Raw genomic sequence first — 27156 nt, 5'->3', positions numbered from 1 at the left:
TTTCTGTTTTCTTATATATACTGGAAGATACCAGTTCTCTGTTCAGTGTCTCGGTAGCAGGTCTTAAGTATCTTCCATTGCTGCATCATTTTACATGTGATTGCCATGTACATTTTGAGTGAGATTCAGCCTGTTAATCTTGATTGAAAAGTAAGCATCCATGTTCTTGGTTTATGACCAGGCTGCCCCTTGTACTGGAATTATTGACACAAAATACTTCAGAGTTAAAGGTTCCCTTGTATGAATTATTTTGGTGGAACAAGGATGGGATTAAGAAGGAGATTTACCTTCAGGAGACCTCAAGCCTTACCATACTCAGGGAACAAGCATTTCTGCACTTGTATCTTTTGCATTTATGCCATGCATAAAACTCAAAGTTTTCTATCTTCTGTTTCCATATGACCATAGAAAGCCATCAGATAAACTAAAGCTGATGGAATCAACACAAATTGCCATCTACTGTGAGGAAAATATCCCAGAAAGCGGTGCTGTGGAGGTGGGAGTTTAGATGAGGAATGTTTTTTCAGTGTCCCTGGCAAGTAATCGGAAGGTAGTTGCATATTCCAGCAGACATTTAGCTTCCATGTTTTCTGAATTCAGGCCTTCCGACCCCTGGTGCAGACTCTGTTACTATCTCAGTGCTGAGTCAGTTCTCCCCAAGGTGTGGGAGTCTGACTTGGAGGCAGTGTGGCCTGCTTCTGGTGGTGACTAGATCCTGAGCTGGCAGGACTGCAGAGAGCTCTGTGCAGCCTGTTCTTGGTCATCAGTGGGAAGACTTTGAATAAGTGCATGAATTTTGTTCTTCATTTAACTGCGAAATTGTATAACAATAACAATAATAGTAAGTCATAAATAAAAATAGTAAATCATAAATGCTCTTTGCAATTATCTTATTCCAAATACCATATAAGTGTAAACTACCATGGAAAAAATTATCAGACATATTTAAGATTTGGAAAAAAGTTTATTATGAACTGTAAATGCAGTAACCATTCATAAATTTGAAATAGCAGAGGTACTACAAAGGCTGGTATGCTTGTTTCTACTACAAAGGTTGCTTCTCAGGGTAGTTTTTTAAATCTATATTTGCAACTACACATGTCAATACTGCAATTATTGTAGGTGTAAACCATTAAAACATCTTGTGTGTTGATAGTCATTGGTCTCAGAAAATGAGTTCTGAAATTGTGCCTTTTTAATATAAAGTGACAAAATCTTAGACTTGTGATTATGCTTGAAGGAAATGCATTTTTAAAAGCTTGTATGATACCATATAATATATTGTGTAAATATAGTCTCCTTTTGAAAGTGTCTTGAGTATGTGAATATACCATGGGACAATAGAAGTTTTTATTATAGCACTGTAGGCTAATTCAGGTAGGAAGTAACATCAAAAGGTCTCTAGACCGAACTCCTCTTCAACACAGGGTCAGCCGTGAGAGGCCCTCCCAGGTTGTTTGTGGCTTTCTGTAGGCATGTGCCCATACGTCGCGGCTTGGGGCTAGCACCAGGGTGCTTGTTTCGGCGTACAGGCACCTTCCTCCAGCTCCTTTTCCGCATTAAAAGAGGCGCCGCTCACTAGCGGGCCGCCGCCGCCCCGGGCCCCGCCTCGCCCCGCGCCCCGCCGCCGCCCCGGGCCCCGCCTGGCCCCCGCCGCCCTGCCCGCGCCCCGCCGCCGCCCCGGGCCCCGCCTCGCTCCGCGGCCCTGCCCGCGCCCCGCCGCCGCCGCCGCTCCGCCTGCCGCCGCGGCTGCGGCGAAGCGCGGGCTCCCCCCGGCGGAGCGCTGGGTGAGGCGGGCAGGGCGCCGGAGGAGGCTCCGAGCAAAAGCTGCGAAGCGGCGGCCGGGGCGGTCCCGTTTTTATCATCTGGCGCTATATAGAGGCTCGGGGGAAGGTCGCTGTCAACGCACCTGCTTAAATCATGGTTGTAACTGTTACTCTTTTCAGGTAAGATTTAGGAGTTTCATATTCCCTCGTACTTTATGTGCCAACTTATCGTTTTTTTATTCATGTTATTCGAGTGAAATTCATTTGTTGTTGCCAAAAAAATAGTAATAGATTGTTATGCACTTCTACAATTTCTTCTTAAACACTTTTTCCACACTTCCACGCCTTCCTGTGAGCATCGCTGGGAGTAACTGACCTTGTTTGGTTCCCAGGTGCTTGTGGGCCGAGGGGCATTCCCACAAGGGCGATGCTCTGGCCCTTCTGCCGCTGCGAGGTGCGCTAACATGAGTGAAACCGGGACGAGTCAGGCAGAGGGAGGATTACAACTGGCAAGGAGGATTCGGAGGTATTCTTTGGCAGGGTCATAGTAAAAAGTGCTGGGTTATATAAATAAATGTCTGAGTACCTAGTGGTTATCGCTTGCTCACCCTTTCGGAAGAACTGAAATGGAAAGGGGGCAAGGGGTGAGTAAAGCGCTGTGGTTTAGGTCCCCGGGCAGTTTGGGCGGGCAGCGGCGGCCCTCGGTTCGTGGGGCGGGCGCTCCACCTGGTGGCAGCCGTGTGCGCGGGGCGGAGGAAGAGCTGCTGGCCCCTGCAGCGCGGCTCCGCGCCCGCGCTTAGCTCGCACGCGGCGGTTACGCTTAGCGGAGCAACAGGTTTGAACCAAAGCGGCCGCGACCCGTCAAAGCTTAAGTGCAGTTGTAGGTCAGTCAGTGAAAGATGTCTTCACCGGTTTCCCTTCAGATGCTTATAAAAGTTTTAATAGAGAATCTGAAGACAGAAAAATTCATCTGTCTGCTGGGAGCTTTGTGTGTGGGAGACTGTTTTCTGCAAAACAAGGGAGATGAAATTGGCCAGAATGCCTAGGACTAAATCTGGAAATGAGAATTGCATCGCTCATGTAGATCATTCTGTAATAAAGCTGGTTTATTTTTTCGTTTCCCCCCAGTTTTATACCTCCATTTTCCCTTTAAAAAGTTATTTCTCTGATAGTTCACAGATTTCCAAATTGATCTGATCACCCATATTTCTTTGATCTAATGCCTAGGAGAAATGCTAATTTCACCGAATCAGTGGTACTGTGCTTGTGGTGAGTTGAGTGCATCAAACAAAGAAGGAGATAAGTTTAATAGTTTTTTGCTGTTGTAATGATACCCTAGCTCTCCCGAGGAAGCCAGTGCAGAATTAAGTTATTTACACAATCCTTAACCGTTTATTTAATAAGAATTGCTACATAGATCTGAGTTTTTGATTTCATTTCTGTTGCTAAAACTGAATAAAAAGCATCTTGACATGTCTTCATTTTCATTGCAAGATTCCATAGCTAAAAATGTAAGACTGGCAGTTCTATCTGGCATTGGTTTTGTTAGTATGAAAAATTAGTCATTGCAGTGATACCAACAACATGTAATTCTCCAAGTTTATATTTCTTCTTGCTGCACTTTTCTGTAAATAATGAAGTATATGTACCAGCATATAAGCAAGTCAGGCTGGGATACTGGTAACCTTCATCCTATACAAGGTTTCCAACAGAAATGTTCTTTGCCATCTGAAGAGCCCACAGACTGTAATTTTAGTTATAGTGTTTGGAGAAGTATAACAGACATCCAGAGATCCAGAGAATGAAAAAACAGTAATTAAATAGCATGTGGTCTTGCTCACCACTGTAGAAACTAGGATATACCAACAAATGTATCCACCTTCTCAGCCTGTTGAATCCAAGTGCTGAAATACTAGAGATCTTCAGGTATCAGAAGCTGACAAAATACATCACACATATGTAAAAACTCTAGCCTGTCATGAATGGTTAATAGCAAAAATGTAGAAAATATAGTAGAGAAATTCAGAACTTGTTACCGTACAGTCTTTGTAGCTATAAAATGATCTAATAGGGAAAGATGATTAATTTATTTAAACCAATAAGGTCAGAACTATAAAACAATGTATTGTAAAAAATCTCTTTAAACCAGTATGCTTTTCCCTTTTCTTGCACTGAAACATCTATCAGTGTAAGTACCAGTATGAATATGTATAAAGCCTGGCACTTTGGCGTATTTTGGTTGAGATGCTCAATCTTAGTTCTTAAAGGGTCTTTATATGTTGCTGCCTCCTGACATTTTCAATGCTGGAATTAATAATAATTCTTTTTGTTATTATTACAAGTGTATTGAGTTAAAAGGTTGCTGACATGCATAGTCAGATGACAAACTTTATTTTTAAGCACTGCAATTCATAATGCTCATGAACTATCATCCTTTTCACTGTTTCTTTATCTTCTTCCCACCATTTGTTAGCTTGTATATTTGACAGCTCAATTACCTCTGAACAGTCAATATTTTTCATCCATGTGATTGCTTTCATGCCTCAGAAGAAGGTATGTGTATTATAGGACTATAATATAACAGTAAAAACAAGGATTGTTGCAAAGCTCTCAGAGCAAAGCTAGTAACTTAAATCATTTTTGCCCCTAAATGCTCTAAAAGTTTCTTTAATATAGTTTTAAGGCTGAGATTTTAAGTGCATAAATCAGTGCAGGAGTAAGCTTTCCACAATGTTTTTACCTGTATACCTTTCTTTCCATACTGAAATAAGTGTCCCGTTGATCTTTTTTTTTAATTTAGTCTCAAACGATGCCCTGCGTTGGACCCATTTGAAAGTATGTTTTAGTGCTTTCGAAACGAAGTGCATTAGTGAGTGAATTAAAACTTAACATCTCAAGGAGGATAGAGAAGGTACATTCTAGAGCTGGAGGAGTCACCAAAAACTCTTTAAATTTGGATTTTTTAGCAGTATGAACAGATGTGCTGCTGGGCTGGAAATATTTTTGGGAGCTCTGATTTCTGGTTCTATGTCTTAATCCAAAGTCTTTTGCATAGGAATACAACAGTTATGAAAAATGCTGTCTGTGCCTCTAGTTCTTCATTTCATTTTATTGGATTGTCTGCTGAATCATATACCATGCAGATGGATGTGTATGTGTGAATTCATATAATAAAAGATCTTTCCAGAGCCAGAAGCAGCTTTCAGTGTTTTCATAACTTGATTTTCTTTTGCTGCTGCTGTTGCTACTAGAGTTACTTCTGACTTTTACAGGACCTAAAGTAAAATTTCTCTAAATAAATTGATACCTAAAAGATGTAAATTTTATTTTAGGAGAGTGAGCTGGTTGCTATGACTGAAGTCACTTTCTTTTCATGGAAGAAGTGGTTGGATTTTGAGCCAGTGTTTACCATCTGCATTAGGCCAAACCAATATAAATGCAACAACTAGGAGAGAAGATGGTCCAAGAAACAAATAGAATTGAAGACATCCACTCTTAAAAGAATCTGTAACACTTGGACATTAATTATGCCCAGTCTGGTTGAAAATCTCTACTACCCCTGCCTAACTCTGTGGCTTTTTTCCTCTCATGGACCTTCTCAGTCACTCATCTATGTTACATTATTGCCAAGCACTTGCTGTTGACATCAGTGTGTCAAGGAAGGGGATTTCTGATGGCAACAAATTTCCTTAGACTTTCCCTGTTTCTTGGGTGCAAATGTGGAAAACTGCAAGAGAAATAAGGGTTAAGTTTGGGAGTGGACTGGAGGAGGGTGTTAGGAAACTTCTTAGGAAATATGTTGTACATCTTCCTTCAAAGTTATGTTTCTGTTACCTTGAAAGGTAAGGTTAATTCAGTTAGTATACAGTTCAGTTAGTACGCAGTTCCATTAAAAATTTAACATTATTCTTCTGAGTATCAGTTACTTTGCTACATATTTAGTTTTCAGTAAATTCATGAAAGTCTTTACATATAGAATTGACATTAATTTGTAGGTCAGCCTTAACACGGTCCATATTTATCAACTGTGTGCAATTTATGCAACCCCTTTTTACATGGACTTTTATTTTATTCATTCTTTTCACTGCTGTGTTTCAAAAAGGAATAGACAGAATAATTTTCAGAAAATGTTAAGGAATGCAAAGAAGTAGAATTTGTGTAGAGAAGGTGAAACTATTTTCAAATGCAAGGCTCCAGAACAGAGCATGTGAATTCTCCTGAATCTCCCAATACTCACTATTTCTCATACAAACAGTCCATATGTAGTCTTTTATTAAATTTCTATCTTTAAGTCATGCTTATGATTTCCTGAAAAGCCTATACTTTTTTTCCCCAAAGAAAATGACTTGATCATATTAAAATAATTTTCTTGGTGAAAATAAAAATGTACATGGAAGCATTTGAGAGTTAGTGTGTGTCACTAGGATAAAGCCCCTTTCCATTTCTCTGTCCTTGTTTTGGTTTTCAGGTAAGAATTCTAATTCTGGCCCAAGAATTTGTCATCAGTTGTTTGTTTTAACTCGCTAGTCATTTAATACATTATTATAGCAACATTTGCTATTTGACTTGCTAGCTTAGGGGAGTTTAGTATCTTGTGAAATTAATATAAATAATTTTCAGTAATTGAAAGATTTTTCCATGTCTAGTGTCATGTCTACTACTGAGAGGCTCGAGGGTACCTGCAAAGCAGTTTTTCATGTGAATGGAACTGCTATTAATATAGCATGGGAGTGTGTTTAAAAATTAAAAAGGTAACCAATTGTGTCAATTTGCAATGTATCAGACTTCACAGATGCATTTGAGGGTGAAGGAGTTGGAACAGCATTTAAAATTTTTCTACCAAATATCCTGATGTGTTGTAGTAATTCCAAGTTCATGCTGTGATCATGGAACAGCTGCAATTTCAACAGCTGTAGTGATGCTCTGATTTGTTGTCATTTGGGGAAAATTTGTTTTTACTTGGGCTAAAATATTCACTTAGGCTTTTGGAACAGACAGGGCCTCTGAGAAGTTCTGTGGGTTACCAATAGGTTAGGATAAGCCCTAGGTCAGGAAGTCTGAGGAAAGTGCATACCTGCTAAACTTCCCAGAAGCGACAGAAGTATGTTGCCCTGTTTTCCTTGTTGCTGGTGGCCAGGGTGTTTTGTGCCACAAAGAAGAACTAGTAAGTGGTACTTCTGAAGTACTGCTGCTGAAGTCACAAATATGTTGAGCTTGGCAAATCTGAGCTGTGACAAGCATAGACACTTTTGCTTCATTTCTAACAAATGATGAGACAACCTGTGGATATATTTAATTGTAAATACGTCCATCATGTTTTTCTGGAATTACACTATGTCATCCAACAGGTGTCAGATCCTGAAATGTATAAGGTTGGGCCTCACAACATCTGGTGGTTGCCCGTAATATTTGTCTTCTTTCCTGATTGCCTACTTATGATGTTTCTTTGGAAGATTACATCACACCCAGAGGCCTGCAGCTTGAAACTTACTGAGGTAATTCATGCTTATGATGCCACATCATAGCATTATGTTCAAAACTCTTTCCAGTTATTCAGTAGAGTAATAATGTTCCCATTGTCCCGCGGGGGATATTTATTGGACTCTCTTGCCAGTTACACATGTAATACATTGAAAATATTTTGCACAATGGGAGGTGGAAGCAATTAAGTTCATTCCAATTCTGTTCAGCATATTATTCTGTCAAGAGTCACAGAAGACTTTGCTCTTCACTTTTTACTGTTATAAATTTACCATTAAGAGGTTTGCCTGTAATGATTAATTCATAAATCCAGATGTTTTCCTGTCACCGGAGCCTTTTTTTTATCACTTTTAAAAAGACAATTAAATCCACAGTTGTGTAATACTATTTCTAAATTTCTTTGTGGTATCTGTACTTTCATGTGGTTATTTCAGTCACTGAGCATTCTTATTTATTTCTGAGTAGAACATGGAAGCTGAAATTAGATGATTTTTTAAAATCTCTTCCAGTTTTGTTCCAAGATCCCAAAGTATTATCTACTGATTGATCTCTGTCTGAATTGTTTAAAAACTCCAATGGAGGAGATTCACCTCCACTCAGTGACATTTATTTCAGTGCTTCACTGCTCTTACCAGTATAAAAGTTTTCATAACAGCTGGATTCAGTTTTCCTTCCTTCAGTTAAGCTCATTTCTTCTCATTCTGTCTTCCATGGACACAGTTTATTCCTTTCTCTACCACAACCTTCTACCCCTTTGAAGAAAATCTCCCTTTTGAATTTTCCTTCTTCCATAAAATAAAGCAGATACTGTCAGTCTTTTCTCTAAATCATGTTCCAGATTGTTGATCAGTTTTGTTGTGTTCTTATCAAGAAGAATGATGCCCAAAGCAAGACATAGCTGAGTGTCCGCCTAGACCCTGGGTTTACAGTGCTCTGTTGTATGTGCCAGTATGATGCTTGGGGGTTTTAGCACTGCAATACTGTTGACTTACGTCCAGCTTGTGGTCTGCTTTGCCTTCTGGATCTGCTTATGCATCAGTCATTACTCATCTGGTATCTGTGCATGTGATTATTCCTATGTTTGTCTTTATTAATTTGCATCTTGTGCATTTCGGGCAACTCCAGTTTGCTAAGGTCACTTTGGATTCTGTTTTCTACCCTGGAATACTTGCAGGCCCTCCAGCTTCAAATATAATTACTGTGTTCTACCAGATATATGCAGCCTAAGTCTAAATGGGTCAGCTGGTTGGCTGCAGAATGAGACACAGGAGCTGGAGCATCCTGCTCTCATAGATCTGCCTGTATATTCATACTTGACTTCTGAGCATACATCTTATTTTGCTGTTCACGAGAGCAAGTGAGCACGTAATACTTCTTCCATAAATTTCCTATATTTTCACTTCTTAAAGTTTCACTTCTTTCACTTGTTGGAAGATTAAACGACGTAACCCAAGTTCTACTTAGAATGTGTGCCAGATCAAGTTTCAGTGTAAGTTTGCTCATTAATGAATACGCATTATTCCAAATATGTTGCTTGCTTTTTTCACTTTGACTTGAGATGGAACTATCTAAAACATCACATTACAAGGTTGATGGCTGTGCAAATGCTTGCTTCTCATTTCATAGATAAGCCTAAAGCAGGCACTCTGGTTAAGTCAGAAGTGAGGCTAGGGCCTGGGGATCAGATAGTCATAATTCTCTTTATTAGTTCAGGTTTCAATATACACAAACAAAATCCTTTGACTCTTGCAATTCTACATGGAAGTGGTGTGATATGTGCAACAAATAGTTGACTGTGTATCGTGTTTCACAAGCATTTGGTTTATTTAAAATCCAATTTATTTTTAAGTGCTTTGAGTCACATTTTAGTTCTACCTCCATTAAAGAAGCCTGAACTATATAAGGCAAAGTGGTTTGTCCATTCAGAATGCATCACTTCCTTTTAAGAGTTGACAGGTTAAACTAGCTTCCTGTGTCTTGGACACATCCGACACTGTTTTATGCTCTTTGCTTAATATGTTTCTTCTGTGGAAGTATTAAAGAGAAGTAGAGACTTGAATTCTTCTTTGTCATGCTCCTAAGGTTTAGGAGAACTTGATCTCTTCCGTTGTTTGGCCGATGCCCATATCTGCTGCTTTCCATTGCCTGCCACATATCTGAAATCAAGGAAAGATATTGAAGAGTAAAAATATGGTATCAGGATTTGTCCTACAAACTCCTAAATGTGTGTCAGTATCTACCAGATGTCCTTTAAACCCCTATGGAAGGGGTTTAAAGGAAAAGAAGTTATATGTATTTAATGACACTGACTGGGGAGGGCAGAAGAAGAATGTCTGATATTTGATACAGTTTTTCCTTCCTCATCATATATTAGGAATTCTGCAGCACATGACCTGACAAGCATCAGATGCTAAATCTTTTAGATATCTTTTGGGCCTCTGAGAGTCTGCAATTAGGTTGAAAATTCATAGGCTTGTTGTATTGTGACTACAAAAAGCAAACCAGGAGGGTGGTAGTGCCCTGGAAGGAGGTTGCATCTTCCTGTGAGTCTCTTAAAACTCCCTGAGCAGTGGTTTGGAGGGCAACTTGCATGGCAGCACTGCCTGTAATAGAGGCTCTGTAAAGATTAAGCCTCTGCCAAGATCCTGAGATACTCTTGTGTTGATATAAAAAAACATTTGTGGCATAGCATTAGGTATATTTCACTGTTCTTTAAAGTTGTACTGTGTGGAGGTACTAAGCAGATTTACACCTTATGCAATAACAAGTTACCCTTTACTGGTCTGATACTGAAAACACAGAAAGGAAGTCTTTGACATATCTTATAACTTCTTTAATGAGGGCTTTTAAAACAGTTTTGCTTTGCTCCTTTTGGCTATGTGCCCATCTGACTCTTTTTTGAAAATGATTTAAAACCTGGGATTAAGTGTCTGTCCCTCAGCACCCTAAAGCAGTGAGAAAAAGCGATACGGTGGGATAAAAGATAATGCATTAGTAAAGGAGTTTCAATGGCTGGCATCATAAGCATTCAAGGTTGCGCTGGTGGAGGTGGCAGTGTCTGCTTGTGATGCCTTTTAGGATTAGGATAATGAAGGTGTTACAAAAAGATCATGGCATCCCAGGAAGTGATGGGGTAGCAGTCCTGATAGTAATTGTTAAATATCACCCCATTTTTCAAAGCAAGTTTTGCCAGTGATGTATCTGTCATTATCGTTAGCCCGGTTTTACTTTACCAATCTGTAATGGGGATGATGATTTTTTTAAGTCATGTTAACATCCTGCTTGACTGTGAGTTGGCTTTACCACTCTACTATAAAATGTGATGTGGAGAATATTAAGAAACATGTGTTGATGTATGTTATATGTAGAATGATAGAAAGTGAATCTTGTACTTCAGTGTGAGATGTGCTTCACTATCCTGATGTACCTTCCAGGAAAGCTACAGGAAAACAGAAACAGGCCCACCCAGGGCTGTCTGGATTTGGACTACTATAGGGAGACATTACTGAGATCCAAACCTGAAGTATAATCTAGTTCCAAATTGTATTGCAGTCTGCAGTGAGGCTTGTTGGAGAGGGGAAGGATGGCAACACCGTAACAACGGGAAAAATAATGTTAATTATATTTGTTAAAATAAGGAAACCTTTGAGTAAAACAATGCAGTACCACTTCTCAGCAGGAATAATTATCCTATGCTAACTTGTCTGTGTTGTTTCTGGTATTCGGGATAGTGTATTCAGAGCCAAACTAGCATTTCTGCATGGGAAGAATGCAGAATGCATACAGAGTCCGGCCAGCCCCTCAGCAATGTGTGTCCTCTCCCTAGGATTTCTGTTGACGGTCTACAGTGCTCTTTGCCACACTCCATGCAGTCTCCACACAGAGCTCTCCAGGCTGGTTCTGCCCCTCTTCCTCAGCCCCACAGCCTGGATCATCCTGTGCTCGCCCTCTGTGAGGAGGGAAAGAAAGAAAATATGTCCTTTGTATTCTGTTGCAGGAAGAGAAAGTTTTGCAAGAAATGTGCTCTCATCTTCTGCCCTTCCTTTCCCCTAGGCTCTAATAACTAGCCTGCCAGATGATAACATGGTTTTAGGGTAAAGTCATACACAGAACATTAAAAGAGAGTGTATGATGTATTATAGCAGTCAAGGCAGAGAGGTATACACAGTATATGTGCGTTTAAAGATTTCATGTTGGTTCAGGCAGTTTATCTAACGTTAGCTAAGGAATAAAAGATACTGCACACATAAGGAGCAATCAGAGCGTTAAAAATACTGAGGCTTTGGACTGGGAGTGCAGAACTCAAAACTACATTTAAATTTCCTCAGCTCTCGAGTCCCTGTCTTTATTCATACTTTAGCAAAGCATCCTAAATTTCAGGATGAAGGAGACTTAAATGCAAAACTTCTTCATTCTTATCTATATTCATAATGATGGGAGTAAATTGAAACGTACATTGTATTGATTTGACTTTATTCGTAGAAAAAGCCCACAGAAGTCAATGAGAGGTATGCAGCTGATTACAATGGCACTAACACACAATGGCCCTGATGATATGTGTATGTTCTCCACCTGTTGCAAATCTGATGGATTTAATACTTTGATAAATATTTAAATGAACAAATACTGAAGTGATAAATCCGTAGCATCCCAAAGGACATGACTAAAATAAAATAAATATTTATCTACTTATTTGTATTATTATGGTTTACTCTGTGCCCAAAGTACAATCTGCCAACACTGGTCAGGTTGTCCTGTCCGTTACTACCTAGATAATAACTGATGAGACACCTTCTTTCTCATGTTGGACAGTCTCTGATCTTGGAATCTCTCATAGTATATCGCTAACCGGTTCTCCAGAAAAATGTGCAATTTTAAGTCCCTGTAGGAACACTAACCAGCAATCCAGAAACAACATGCTTTCACCAAATAACCATACCACACACAAAGTGGTAACCTCTACTAATTTCTGCTTGCCAATCCCAAACACAAACTGTATTGCCAAAGAGTTCTCAATAGTGTCACTAATCATTCTGTGTTTAAGCAATGCTTTCTGTCCCTGGGTGAGACTGGGATCTCAGCATGTTAATCACAGGGCATTCGCGCAGTTGTCAGCTGTCCCTCCCCCAGAGAAACCAGACCAAGACAGATCTGTGGGAGAGAGGAAATACTGTCCCACCCATTTTACAGATGGGAAATTGAAGTATAAAGACATTGTGATTTAATAATAACAGAGCTGGAAGTAATCCAGATGTTACGTGCGTCAGGCTTGAGTCTTAAGGACAAGACTTCCCTTCGTTAAGGTTGTTATTCCTGTCATTCCATCAGAAATATGCAAGCTTCGCGCACCCAAGCTAAAATAAACTACAAGACATAGCATACTTCTCACAAATGGTGATGTGCTTCTTGGAGACAGGGAATTTAGCTGATGCATGTTCCCTTAGTTTTTGGAAGGATTGCTATGGTGGAATTTGCACCTGGACAACTCCGAATTCACGGGTGTTTTGCTATGAAAGGAAGCCATCAATAAGTATATTGATGAGTTTTATCTGTCCACCTCTATTTGATCAAAGAGAATAATATGGAAAAATAAGTTTGCCCTTTTCAGAGGCTTGTTTATATTTTTTGATTTCTGTAACATGGCAAAAACCCCATATTATTATCTAATATCTATTATCTAATAATTATTAATATTATTAGAAAGATTCAATTCATTCCCAAATACTGCTCCTTTAAAGTCAGAGCACCAGTCTTAAGTCACAATTAATTTCTTGCTGAAGCCTTCCAAAATGTTTCTGAAATCTGTAATCAGTCTTCATTAAGCAGCTAGTGACTGAAACCAAAAGGTTTCATATGAGAACTTCGTAAAGAATATGCATTAGACATATACATTTGAGAGTTTTTACTGAATTTTTAAATGAACTGTAATTTATAAAAGCAAATAAATGTTAATACGATCTAATTACAAAAATCAATTTGATTGTGCTAGAGGTCCTGTAATTTGACCCTAGTGCTACCCAAATGCCATATTTGTGAAAGGGGATGAGTAAGCAACAAAACATGTGGGTACTAACTTTTTAAAAAATAGGCTAAAAATGGCAGGCTGATCTGCCATCCTTTGACCAATAAGTATGAGAGTCTTGCTGTCTATATGTCATTTGAGTAGGATGAACAGGACTCCTTATTTCAGAAATTAGCCTGCTAAATAGCCCACTAATTTGTTGCATCCTGGTCATTTCAGTGTGAGAAATCATTTTTCTGGTGCTAAATGTTTTGACAGGATATTGTTATGATACATGCAGATCTTTTGCTTTCACATTTACAAAAATCACCCAAGTACATTGCATCTTAAAGCTATAACACAAATTGTTTTCTGTAAATTTGATACAAACACTCTCTATAGATTATATATTATTTTTAAGGTGGCTTGAAAACATCTCATTCAGTTCTCTTCAGTTGGAATAATTCTATGTATTATAGTTCCCTTAAAAAAAAAAAAAAAAAAAAAAAAAAAAGAAGAAGAGCCAAAGCAGGCTCAGAGCATGCCCTTTAGGATGTCAAAGCAGTGGAAAAAAGCCTGTGTTCCCTCAACCACCCAACAGAGAAGACCTTGAGAATGTTTTCTGCTTTGGGGGGCCTGTCCAAGCAATGGAATATGTGTATTTTCACATATATATATTCAGTGAGCATTTAGTTTGTGCTTAGAATTTTAACATTTATCCAGAACTGGAAATGCAATTGGCTTCAAGTGTTTCTTTGTTCTAAGTGCTCTCTACTCTGGATTCTGTTTTAGCTACACTTTAAGAACTGACAGCAAAATGAAGTGTAAATAAGTCCGCAGTAAATTTGTTGTTGAGGCATAAGTTTCACTACCTAATGTAATGCTTAGAAGTACTTGAATTCACATTTTAATATATTTATTTTCCAAAATTACTGCTCACAAAGAAATACTAAGGAAAGCCAAAACTACAACTTCCCTTTAGCACCTTCCCATGACATAGCTGCAACTCTGACAAAGGGAATATATTGCATTCTTACACCTGCAGTAGTATTTTAGTTACGGATGAACTTCTGAAATGAATTCTTCCCCTTCCCCGCCCCCCCCCCCCCCCCAAAAAAAAGGATATCATTGCAGAATAGCAATGGAGCTAAAGGGGAATTTGTGCTCACTCAACATGCAAGGTAGAGCACAGCATACTAAGTCCCCAGAACTAGGCAAGAGCCCTGAAACACAGCCAGTTGATGTGGATACTTTATCCCTGGTACTAATCATTCATTTTACACTGCATGACTTACTAGTAGACATATAGTCCTCTCATACTCCTGCCCGGAGAAGACACTCATTTCTCCAATGCTTTAGTAAAGAGGAAATTCAAGAATGTAATTAGCTCCTTTTCTGCCCCCCTTTCTTGATAAAGAGAAGAAAGTCAAGCTGCTGTTTGCTCTAAGCCTGAGCTTACTGGAAGTAGAAGACCATGCTTTGAAAAAGGGAATGAGCATTAAGTTCTGTAAAACAAAAATCCATGTAAGAAAAGTTTTAATGATAGTTTAATATTCATAATACAAACAATAAGTTAAACATAGTAAAAATAATTAAATAAAACTTGAGGTTCCAGCCCTCATACAATCTATTAAACAAAGACAAGTTTAAAAAAATAAAACCAGCATATCAGTCTTAGAGAAAGAAGTAGCTTCCCTACAATATCAGTTATGAATAGACAATAGTTTGACATTTACTATCTGCAGCATTCAATAGGTATTGATTGATCAGAAGCTACCAAAAGCCTTTGAGTACTTAGATCCTCTTCTAGGTGCATACATACATTAGAAAGGCAGTAGGATCAGAGTTTAAAGGGGACCCAGATATCTTCAGATGTGACCTGGAAGTCCAGTCAAAAAATATAGAGTCTGGTACCTTGCATCACAGTCCTTAAGTAGATGAGTAGAGTGCCTTAAGAGGTTTTTATGCTGACACAGCTACTATTGCCATCTCTAAGACCTTAAATATATGTTGGGACTACAGGATTGAACCTCATATGACAACTATTGCTCCAGGCTAGATTTTAGTCCTCCTTTGTGCATTAGCAATAGCTAATGCTGTTGCTATTTCCTTCGCTTTCAGGTGCAACAAAGCTTGATTGCCTCTGCCATACTAGTTTAAACAGATTAGGTTTCTAGGACTTCAGTGCTGGCCTACTTCAGTGCTGGCCTTCTTCAATATGATGAGAGGAAAGACGAGTTCTTTTTTTAAACACAGTCTATGTACAAAGTGTACACTTGAGTTAAATAAATTAACTGTACCAATACTTCTGGACCACACACTGGTTCATAAATGAAGCAGGCAGATAACCTGATATGTATTGTATCATACATGGGAATACTCATTTAAATGTTAAATATTTTCAGTTTCCCATGGAGTGGTTTTCAGGTAATTTAGAGTAGAGAAATATGTCACTGTCTGTGCATCAGAAACACTGATATGAGCAGCAGACGACATGAGCATTTGTAATTAAATGCCTCTAGTGAGGAACATACATGACTCAGCTTCAGTGACATACAGGACTTCAGTGTCCTGGCACAAGTACAGGCTTAATCCCATTCTTCTGGTGCTAGTACTTCAACTCCATGCGTGCAGAAAAGGTCATTTGCGGTCAGGGAGAGGACGACTTTTGGTATGTACTGCATTCATGTTGGACTCAATCCAGCTAAGGTATCGAGTGACTCTGGTGTAGACGCCAGGCTTGTTTTTCTTCGCACAGCCATCTCCCCAGCTGACAATCCCGTAAAGCATCATCCTGCCATTGTGCTCACAGACCATGGGGCCACCGGAGTCCCCCTGACCATAGAAAGAAGATACATTAGCCTGTTTTCTGCAGATGAAGCCTTTATCATAGGCTCCCTATGACTGTTACTTTTCTAAAACAAAGAGAAGTAACAAACACCTGTGAGTTAAGGTTCACTTTTTGAGGACACTGCATAGGTAGCACAGAATGCTCAGCAGTTTGCTGCAATTAGAACATAGTCTCTAAGGTAAGACATTCTCCAAGCCACCCTAGCTGGGCACGGAGGGAATAGTCACCTTGTACATAGTGCTCTGCACTATGGTTATAATCACAGGTATTAGGTTAGTTACAGAAGGTCAAAGCCAACCTGCTCAGTTCTGTGTCACAGAACTGGAATTAGTTGCCACCCTGCCCAGTGGTGGTACTGAATTCCTTTTAAATAAAGAGTCTTCTGGCTAGCAAAATTGTAAGATACCAAACAGTTGATCAGTGAAGTGTAGAGACTAAGGTCAAAAATATGATCTAAGACAGTTTTACAAAATAAAAAACCCAGTTTTCACCTTGCATGCATCAGTTTTCCATGTGGAGTCTCCAGCACAGACCATGTTGTCAGTAACTCTGATATTGTCATAGTATTCATGTGTGCATTTTCTCTGTGATATTAAGTTCACGTTGGCAGACATCAGTCTTTGAGCATAGAAGATGTCATCTGCAAACAAAATAGCTATTTAGACCATTTTCATACTCCGGGGGGGGGGGGGGGGGGGGGAAGAAAACAAACATTCTTAAAAAAAAAAAGAAACCCACAAGCTAATTCTGATAGAAGAAACTAACATGACTGTAATTGTTCTGTTTTGAGGCTTGTATTTCCAGTTTATCTAGCACTGTTTTACTTTAAGACTTACTCATTAAAAGTGAAAACCAAGTGTTCCAAATGCATACTATAAAGTTTATCTAATTTTTAGAGAGAAAGATTTGATAGTTTTTGGAGCTAAGTTCTGTACAGACACAATCCTTGCTTAAAACTTTAACATAGCTTTCAGTTCTTCTCCTCACTTTTTTTTTTGGGGGGGGGGGGGAGGGAAGGGGGGAGAAGGGAGGAGTTTGGTTGTTATTGGTATTCACAGTCACAAATGCAGCTGTGACTTTTAAGAGCTGCTATAAGCAATACTAAGTGTTGTAAGGTCATCTTGATGCATTTGAGGGGAGGAAGACCACAGAACATAAGGCATTGCATTAGTACACTAGTATGAAGACTTATTTCTTACTTTTAGAGGTAAAACTGGACACTTTTAGAGCAATGTGCTATGCTTATTACATATTATGAACCATATGGCTTCAGTATGCCATTCCTGAGGTACACTTGATTTTTAATCTTTCAAAAGGGGGGGGGGGAAGACCCCCACACTTTTACTGAAATCTGTAAAGATCTGATCTGACACAGCTTTGGTCAAGTTTTTCACCTCTAAGATAGAGGCTTTATACACTAGACAGAGTAATGCTTAAGAGTTTTCCTTGTTGTATTTCAAATATAAGAGGTTTCCAGGTTACTTGAGTACAGCTTTGGTAAGAGAAATCATTCACTTACAGAAATCCTGTTTTCCATAACCAGAAATTTCACACTGGGTATTGTCTGGTAGGTGAAGGTTCTTCTCTGGCAAGCAGACTGTTCTGACATATTTGGTTTCTACTGCACACTGTCCAGAAGCTGTCTTTATTCTTATCAAAGCTAAGGAAAAAAAGGTCAGAGCAGATTACAGTTAGATTTGTAAAGCAAGTTTTTCCCTCTTGACTTCTTTGAAAATGGAAGCTTGTCATACAGTGATCATGATGTCTAGTTCAGTTACATCTGGTTTCCCTCATCATTTAATGAATGACACTAGTCATTATTACTGTGAAAGCTAATTTCTCTCCCTCCCTCCCCCCCCCCCCCAAATACTGAAGTGGGCAAACACTGGAACTTGAACTTCCTTCCTGGAGGGATAGCAAGGGGAAACAACTAGGAGAAGATTTCTCTCAAAAGAGATTTTCAACCACCTCTTACCATTCCAAGACCTCAATTTCCTGACTGGCTGTGAAGGGTAGCCGCTAGTGCCCTGCTAAAGGGAGGGCAGTTTCTACTATACCACTCACCAGTCAGGCTTAAGGAACTATTTGAGTCTTTTTCTCCCCCTAGATGGCAGGGATGTGGAAGGGGTGGTAAAATATGTGCAAAAGTGACAAATCTATTTAAGTTATAAAACCCCTCTCTCTGTGATTTTATGGGTTTAAGGAAGGGCTTGTGCAAGCTATATTTAAAGGATTAATTCAAGGTAACCTTAACCTCATGTATCTGGTAGGTCATTCCCCTAACATATGGGGAAACCTATGGTGCACGTGCTGTGTCTTGATTTACTATACATACACAGTGTGTACTCTGCGGAGATAGTCGTGACATCTCTGCCCCACAGCAGAGTTCTGGGCATACTGAGCTTCTGACAGAGCCGACAGGAATTCCTGCCCCATTCTGAATGCCCAGAGCTGGTACGCATGCCTTCCTGCTGATAGCCAGCCCCCTCCACTTGGGAGGATGGTAAGAATGGGGTGCTGCCACCGGTGCTTATTCAAGAGCTGTGTCTTGTGCAGGTCCAGCAGTAAGACAGGCTTATAGCTGACTGCACCAGGTAATGCATGGAACTTTGCATCTGAGATGTGCCACAAACCACCTTTACTTAAGTGGAAAAAGTATTGCTCACTATAAACTTAGGTCTCAGAAGCAGCTGGCTCCTGTTCTCTTCATCTTCTCTTTGGTTCTAGTTACTCTAGTGGAAGTACACCTTAACATGTACCTTAACAGCCTTAAAGTCCTGAGGATGGTTATGAAGGTTACATGATTAAGGTGACACTTACCAATATCATTCTCATTGCCACCCGTTTCATCTGTAAAGTCAGGATGAGAGATGATGTCATCCACCATGAACACTTGCTCTTTATTATCAGTAGCATTCAGTATGGACTTTCCAAGGAAGACTTTGTAGGCCAATTTGTCTTTTAACCTGAGTGAAAGTTGAGAGATTCATGAAGACTTGATTTTTCAAGAGCAAGGTCAAGGACCTTTGACTTCTGTTTTGTGCTCAATACTCACAAAAAAAAAAAAGCAAAAATTAGCTATTTAGAGCTTTGAAAGATGATCCAGTGTTCTAGACTCCTGATTTGCCATTAAAAAAAAGGGGGGGGGGGGACTAAATGTTCAGATATTGAGCTGCAGATCTACCTGGCTGCTGCTAGTGCCAGGCATCAGCAATGATGTTTTCATCTAGGAGAGTTAGTTTTCCACAAGATATTACTAGATGTATTTTTCTTAACAGCTCATCACCTTTCAATACAGCTTTTAAATTTGAATAGTTAAGAGAATGAAACCCTGGTTCCAATTTCACAAAATTAAAAATATCTATACAAAGTCTTTGCATTTTTTTCCTAGCTCATTTTGCTAAAGTTAGGCTCTCAAAAGCTTAATGATCACAGCTATTCTTCATGTTTTGAAGAATCAAAAGATAGTCCCAGTAGGATAAAGACTGTTTAGCTTAGCGCAGTGGGCATTATCAAAGAAATCAGTTGACAGAAGCTGATAATAGGGCCAATGCAGAGCTATGAAGTACTAGAACTTACTGAGCATGGAAACAGTGTGCTGCTGTAAGCACCCAGCAAGGGTCAATGAGGCTGCCACCACACAAAAAATGGTCAGTGCCCTTTATGTTTTGGAAGATGCCAGCTATCCAAGGCTGAGACTCAACCTCTGCCTGGCTTCCACTAACAATCTTGAAGTACTTGCTGAAGCTCCTTTGACCACAGGTGGGCTCTGTGAAAGGAAAAAAAAATTGAGATGTGCTTACAATAGGCAATACCAACCATGGTCTGAAATAGGTTTTCTAGAAAACTAGGTAACTTACCACTTTCTGCACGACACTTCTGTATATTGCAAGGTGTTTCTTGAATGCTGAACCTCTTTTTGGTGTAACACCAGGGCCTGCTCCTTCCATTGGGGTTTCTGGAAGATAAAGGAAGCATTTTTTCTCCCCCACTATAAACAGTGTTTGTAAATACTAGTATCTTAAAGTTCTAACTGTTCTGAAAAGGATAAAGATCGCAAGATACGCCAAAGAAATTAATCTACAAGGCAACACATGTTTGATCACAGAACTGGCAGTTCATTTTGTATAGCTAGTACTTCTTGTAGAACCATTACTGTGGCATCCTGGGAATTTTGCAGTACCATTGGCTTCAGTGAAGAACAAGAACTGTGGACACCGAGAGCGAAGTTTCAAATATTTCAAAAAAATTGAGATTCATCTCTGGAAAAACTGTAGTACTACTTTAATCATGTACCATCACTAGAGGCACTTCTGAAAATGTGAAAAAAAAAAATGACCACAGGAAAAGCGATACATTATCTTACCTGCAGTAATTGTGTTTGCCCAGTCCAAGCTGCAAGGCACTCTCCAAGTCAGCGTGGTATCTATCCCTCCTGATGACTGAGGGGAGGTCCCATGGCAGACATTCCTTTTCTGTTGCAGTTCCTCTGTAGTCCTCACCATTCTCCATATAACATTTGCTGTCAGTGTCTGCAAAATAAACTTAAGTTAGCATGACATAGTTGATTATATAGTTGTTCTGAAAGAGCTAACTATATGGATCCATGTGCATCATTTGTTTCCAAGTGTAATGCAGGATCTGGACTAGTTATTTTATATATTCTTATTAAATTTATGTGAGTATTCTGCACCAAGTATGTTTTAAAGCGTAGGTATTGTTTGTTTAACAATTTCAGTATACATCACTATTTAATCAGTTCTTCATGCACCTCTGGATACACCCAAACAAATTCATCGTATTTTACAAACTGAAACGTTAGTGAAGAGATAGGGACAAGAAGATTTCAGAGATCATGACTTAGCTCCAATAACCTATTTCTTTTGCCTAATCTATCAGTATAGAGTGCTAAAGAATATCCAGTTTTACTTTTATCTGTAGTACTTTCAATTGTCACTTCACATACCTGATTTGCTTTTCATCTTTGATATCTTTTTCAATAAAGTATGTTAGTATTAAGTAGGAAAAGATACTCTACCAATTTCACAGTGAATTCCACTGTACCCTTCTGGGCATAGGCAGCGATTAATTCGGCTGAAGAGGTAGTAGGTAATGCAGGTTCCTCCATTTAAACAATTGCAATCTGCAAGTGAGAGACACCAGTAATCAGAGTTAAAACTTTAAAGAGAGTATTGTAAAATGTAGCTGCAAAATAAGTATCATTAAGAGTCTTCCCTCTTGTATGAGTGTGCTAACTGCAGGTTAACAAACTGGTTTTAGATTGAAGTAGAACTAGCAGATACTTACCCTTGTATTCTGGTCCATATTTATGTGGTAGCTTGTAGTGCTTCTTACTGTAAGCCTGAAGAAAAAAAGGCATAAAAATTACTTAAGGAAGCAGTTTATTTTATGTGGTTATATTATCTGCTAATTTTTGTACAACTCTGCAATGCCTGATATTATGAGCCCAAGCTCTATTCCCTGTTGCATACTTTCCTATTCAACAGTTTAAAATTATGTTTATATGGTTACCAGCTGAACCTGCTCTGCAGAGTGTCCTTGTAAATATGAGGTAGAAGTCTATCTGAGCATAACAAACAACCCTAAAAACAAAAATCCCAAACCAAACTGGGCCAGTGCATCAGGTTTTCAGCCTCCATAAAAACCCCACTGAGTTCCTGGTACTTAGTGTCCAGATGTGAACTGCAGTAAGAAATATATAAGGGCTACTGCATTACATCCTCCCCATTTGAGCTTGAACTTAATATAGAGCAGAAATGCAGAAGCAAAACCAGAGGGGTCAAAATGTTTCATAGAAGTATATATGCAGCTATACACTGATGCAGATGCAGCAAAAAGCAGATTAACAGCAGAAAGTTAATTTGTTATCCAAAGCAGAACTATAGGCAAAATACAGGGAAAAAAAAAAAAAAAAAAAACAGAAGTGGTTCCAAGTAGATGGCCCCATTTATTTCAAAACTTACAGCATCTAGTCGTGTGACAAGTGTGGCCAGAGCTGCTGTGCAGATGATGAGTAACTTCATTATGTTAAGTAACTTCTCACTTTGTTCCTCTTCTATCTGTTTTATTTTGGTTCTGAAAGTAAGAGGCATTTAATATTATGTTGTAGCTTGGAACATCAGCTTGCTCTTGTTTCTGCTGTGCTCATTTGGTTTCAGGACATGTTGCACAATTCAGCTGACTGAAAAATTAAGAACTCACTCAATGTGGACTACCTGATTGTTATTTCCAGTTTTGTACATATATAAACACAATCAAATTTTGTATTGTTCAAATGAAGGAGACAGGAAAACTGGAAGAATCCAAACACTAGTAGTTACTGCAGTGTAGACCAACACAGTTAGCCTAGAAGTCAGCAGATTTCTTTAGTTGCTGTGCTTTTAGGGCAGAAGGATCCAAAAGGGAAGCTCCTTCTCTTCCTAGCACCTCCATAGTTGCTGACTCGAGCTTGTTGATGCTGGGCATTTGCATAGGCCCAGCCACCTCATTTAGTGCCTCTGACCACTGCAAACTCTTGAAAATCTGGTCTTGAGGTTACATCACTTGTTTATAGTATTAAGGCCAACAGCATACTGTTTAATTTCTTTATATGCAGCTGCCTCTTGTAGCCAAGCATGCATAGCAATCTTCACAAAAGCAACAGTTAAACTAACCTGTAAAAGTGATGGAGAGAAAGCTATGAAGCACTAATTTACCTCCCCCTTTTTAGAAAGGGATTTGCAGTGTAGGTCATGGGAATTTATTTTTTTCTTGGGATTATAAAAAAAGTATCCTCAGTTTCAAAGACAAGAGAAACTGAAGATGCCTAGGAACTGTGGTTATACTTACATTAGCAAGTAATACAATGCAATAATTCAGAGAGGGCATGCAGAACAGAACTGGCACTGACAACCTGCTCTACACTACATGCTTCAGGATTTGTCCCATGGACTGAGTGCCCCCTGATACCTGAAATGCATCTTTCAGTTTAGCTTGCTTAAAAGAAATACAGTTTAAGCCTATTCCATGGTATGACCCAACGCATGGGAAATGGAGAGGATCGGTAGATTCATTTAAAAAATGCAGACCTGATCCAAACAAAAATCCTGGCCTAGATACACCTTTTGCAATGTAGATTTCATAATGCAAACAAGCAAATCATGCCTCAGATACTCAGACATGCACACTTTTCAAATTAAGCTTATATTGCAGTAGATGCATTGTTCTCAACCTCTAATCATGCTAGCATAATTCCTTTTACATATTTTGCAAGCTTACAAATAATTTGTCACTCATTACTATAATTACTTTCTCAGGCCCAACCCTTAGCATCACAAATAGCAGTACAGCTGATTTCTTGTCAAAATTAGAGTATGCTGCTAAAATCTGGAACACAGAACAGCGCTGGGCACTCTAACACATCCGTTGCACGCACCCGGGACTCGCTTTAATTTAAGGTGCGGCCAGTGGGCGCCGTTACTCCAGCGGACCGACGCCCGGCACAAGGGCGGCACTTACCGGCGGGGCGGCTCGACGCGGCACAGCGCGGGGCCGGGCAGCAGCTGCTGCGGCGGCGGCGGCGCCCGGGAGCTATAAAGGCCGGGCCGGGGCGGAACGGGGCCGGGCCGGGGCGGAGCGGGGCGGAGCGGGGCGGGGGCGGAGCGGGGCGCCCCCGGCTCGGCTCGGCTCGGCTCGGCTCGGCTCGGCTCGGCTCGGCTCGGCTCGGCTCGGCTCGGCTCCGCGGCGCCGCCCGTCTTCCCGCGCCGCGAACTGCAAACGCCTGGGCGCTCCGCTCGGCGCAAACAAAAACTGGGGGTGACTCAAGGGGGAAATTTTAAATGATGCTTTTTAGTTTCGGAGCGGGGCGGGGGCAGGGACGAGAGTGTGGCCGGGGCAAACAAACATTTTTGTCGCTTCAAGCTACGCAGCGCTTGAAGTTAGATCTCCTTAATGACTTCCTTTGCTTCATCTACCGAGATAGGCAGCAATTTCGTAAGACGTATTTAAAAATTGAAAGAGAAATGTGAGTGACGTCTGGGGGAAAAAAAAAGACTAATATTAAAACATGCCTAGAGACATGAACAAGGGATGTTGTATTTTATTCATATTTACACTATCTGTAGTGAAAGAAAAACAAGACTTATTGTCTAAGGGTTAAATGGATTCATAGATGTGGATTAGAGCAGAACTTTTCCCATACACGAGGAAGATCATTTCTTGGGTGAAGCACAGCCCATTAGGAGAGAGCAATGGGCCAGACTTGCGTGCTAGAAGCCCAGAATGCATTTTTGGAGGGCAGAGACCGGCCGCCAGATGGAATCTATTACAGCATCGGACTCACGCATGGGCTAAACTCTTACTCTTCAAAGCCACTGAAATCTCCCTCACTCTGAAGCACAGTTCTGCTCCTGAGAAATTGCTCATGGTTTTCCCGTAATAATGTTTTCTGTCTTCCAAAGGAATATGCAAAGTGGAGTCATTACCTAAGATGTGGACATGGGCATGGATGTCAGCTGACACACACTACCTAAGAATGCAGGCCCAGCAAAGTATATTTGGTTTTCTAAGCCCAGTCAAATGTGATTTTTCACATTATGCTTTGACATTGTAGCAGAACATCAGCACATAACATTTGTGGGGATATTTTTAATGCTTAGCTTCAGGTACTGCAGCTAAGGGTAAAGATAAGGACTAAGCTGAGGCCAGTTCAGAGCAGGAATGTACCTGCATTTCCCTCTGGAGGAATGGAGGAATGTTTTTCATAACTAGGCAATAACTGGGCTTAAGGAGACCTCCCTTCTACATTGGACACCTAACTCTGGTGATAGGAATATATCTTAGGTTTCTTCTTCCCTCCCCACATTCTGTTTGTGTCAAGTCTGAGGGACAGCCATACCCTTGTTTGGGCAGTAGTTGCTTATGCTCTCTATTCCTTTTTGTTATATTTTCAACTTTTCAGGCTCCTGTCAGAATGGACTTCATCTCCACTGAAATTGTGTAGAATTCACGTTCACTGAATGGCAAATGAAATAGATTAAACTGGAAGTCCAAAAGTGAAGATAGGTAAGGAGCAAATCTTTTAAAAATTCAATAAAGTCATTTTGCTCTGTCTCTGTAGCAACTGAATATACCACATCATAAACAAATAGATCCTCCAAGAAGTATGGCAGGTAATATCAAGGTAGAATCCCCTCTGTCTTTACTTTAAAACTTTGCTTACAATTCTCTACTTCAGAGGAGTGGCTTTCAAGTAAATTTATTCTAAGGAATAAATTCCATGAAAATTCCATGATAGTTGAATGACTGCACTGAAACTCAGGCAGTCTCAGGGTAAACAGGACAGCATGATCTCCATCAGCACTAAGTGAGTATCAGGGAAGCAGAATGGATGAAATAATTTCTAGTATCTGATTTTGCTGAACGATTACCTGGCTGATAGCTGGCACAACGAGATCTGAATCAAAGCTGCAACTGGAATAAGCCCTTGAACTTGTTATGTGCCCTATCCTAAGGCAGAGCATTGGAGAATCTACGATCTGGTAGTTCTGGCCAGACCTCCAACAGACCTCATAGCTGGACCTGTCTGCACAGATGGGAAATGCACAGACCAAGGAAGCATGAGGGGTGGAACAGAACCAGTTCTGCCACCAAAGGACTTCCTTTAGCTTCAGGGTCAGGTCTGTTCATTACTACACGTCTTAAGAGTTGAGAAGGGCCCTGTTACAAGCCGTGTTATCTCTCTAGAATAAGATCATTATAGGACAAAGGAAGGCCTTCATAACCTCAGACCTGAATTGTTCAGGAACAACTGAGCAGACTGGAAAGCCTCTGAGTAAAACGTATGAGCCTAGTAAATGCTGGTTAATGAGAAGCCATATGCTTTAAGAGGGAAACAGAAGAACATTTAGGTTACAGACCCATGAACAAATTTTATATTTCAACTGCCAAATTACACTCTCCACTATCTAGTTCATTTTCATTATACATGTCTGTGGTTTTGTCACTTTAGTCTCATATCTAAATGTGGAAGAGGTGTGGGCAGGATGGAGAAAAACCTTTGTTTTCAAGAAAACTGAAGTGCTACAGGAAGTGGCATGGGTGATCTTGTAGAAGACACTTTAGCATCTTAGTAGGAGTCTAGCAACTCAACAAGAAAATGCAGTTCTTTAAAGTTGTTCTCTCATTTGCAGAGTAAGAGCTGTTGATAATAGGGCTTTACATATTTCTCTTGTCTGTGAAGAGACAAAATAGAAAGTCCATGCACAGAGTTAAGAGAATGCATATGCCTGTTATGAGCTGCTGATATGATCCAAGCCTATGCATTCCTATAATGTTTTAATGAACTTTTCAGTAGAGGCCAGATGCAATAGATCCAGCCCCAAAGAGCTGATAGGATCAGACTCACAGTTGGGCAGATTTTGGTTTATTGTGGTTTAGTTTTCAGGTGCTGATAAAAATCTTGCTGATTCTTTCAATTTATAGTTGAAATAACTTGAATGTTTGTAACTGGTCTGCCAGCCTGACTTAGCCAATTTAGAAAAGATAACATTCCAGCCAGATGAGGACACTGACCCTTTTAAAGAAATACAGGCTTTTTATCTCCTAGTGGTGAGCTGAAAGAGATTGTGAGGTTCACATTGTCTCAGGGGGATTGCAGGACTGGAGATGTTACTAGTTCTGGTATTGTTTTTCACAGCCAGTGATAAAATATGAAAACCAGGGAGAAATACCATCAATCACATATTCGTTCATGTCATTCATCACTAAAGCCCAAAAGGGGCTCTCATGGGAAGTTAAAATAACCATGTAAATATTAGTAAAAGGAACTGCCATAGAAGTGCAGTTCTATCCTGAAAAATTTCCCTCACTGTGGTACGCTGATATTCCACACTGATTTTCTCAGTCAGGGACACTCACTAGCTTAATAGGAATCTCCACATACTTAAAGTTACAGTTGTGCTTAGATATCTAATTCTGATAATCTGATTCTGAAATCTCAGCTCCATGAGCAGACATTTCTTTAAAACCCCGTGAAGGTGATGGGACTCTGTGCAGCA

At 39.9% G+C, this 27156-nt stretch overlaps 1 protein-coding gene and 1 long non-coding RNA gene across 2 annotated transcripts in view; one reads left to right on the top strand and one right to left on the bottom strand.

The window, feature by feature from the left end:
- Positions 1 to 27156, top strand: part of LOC134143063 (uncharacterized) — a 118965-nt gene that overhangs the window by 31899 nt on the left and 59910 nt on the right. The gene's annotated exons all lie outside the window — the stretch shown is intronic.
- On the bottom strand, positions 14863 to 23647 carry PLAU (plasminogen activator, urokinase). The gene is made up of 11 exons (XM_062580015.1): positions 23618 to 23647; positions 22084 to 22195; positions 21407 to 21461; positions 21138 to 21242; positions 20466 to 20631; positions 19960 to 20057; positions 19679 to 19868; positions 18920 to 19065; positions 17619 to 17759; positions 16591 to 16739; positions 14863 to 16083 (listed from the first exon to the last, which is right to left on the bottom strand). Exons 2-11 carry the CDS (start codon positions 22141 to 22143, stop codon positions 15889 to 15891), a joined length of 1305 nt encoding a protein of 434 aa, XP_062435999.1. The 5' UTR covers positions 22144 to 22195; positions 23618 to 23647; the 3' UTR covers positions 14863 to 15888.

The sequence above is a fragment of the Rhea pennata genome, chromosome 7, assembly GCF_028389875.1.
Source record: "Rhea pennata isolate bPtePen1 chromosome 7, bPtePen1.pri, whole genome shotgun sequence".
NCBI classification, from domain to species: domain Eukaryota; kingdom Metazoa; phylum Chordata; class Aves; order Rheiformes; family Rheidae; genus Rhea; species Rhea pennata.
This window is presented reverse-complemented; position numbering and strand designations above follow the sequence as displayed.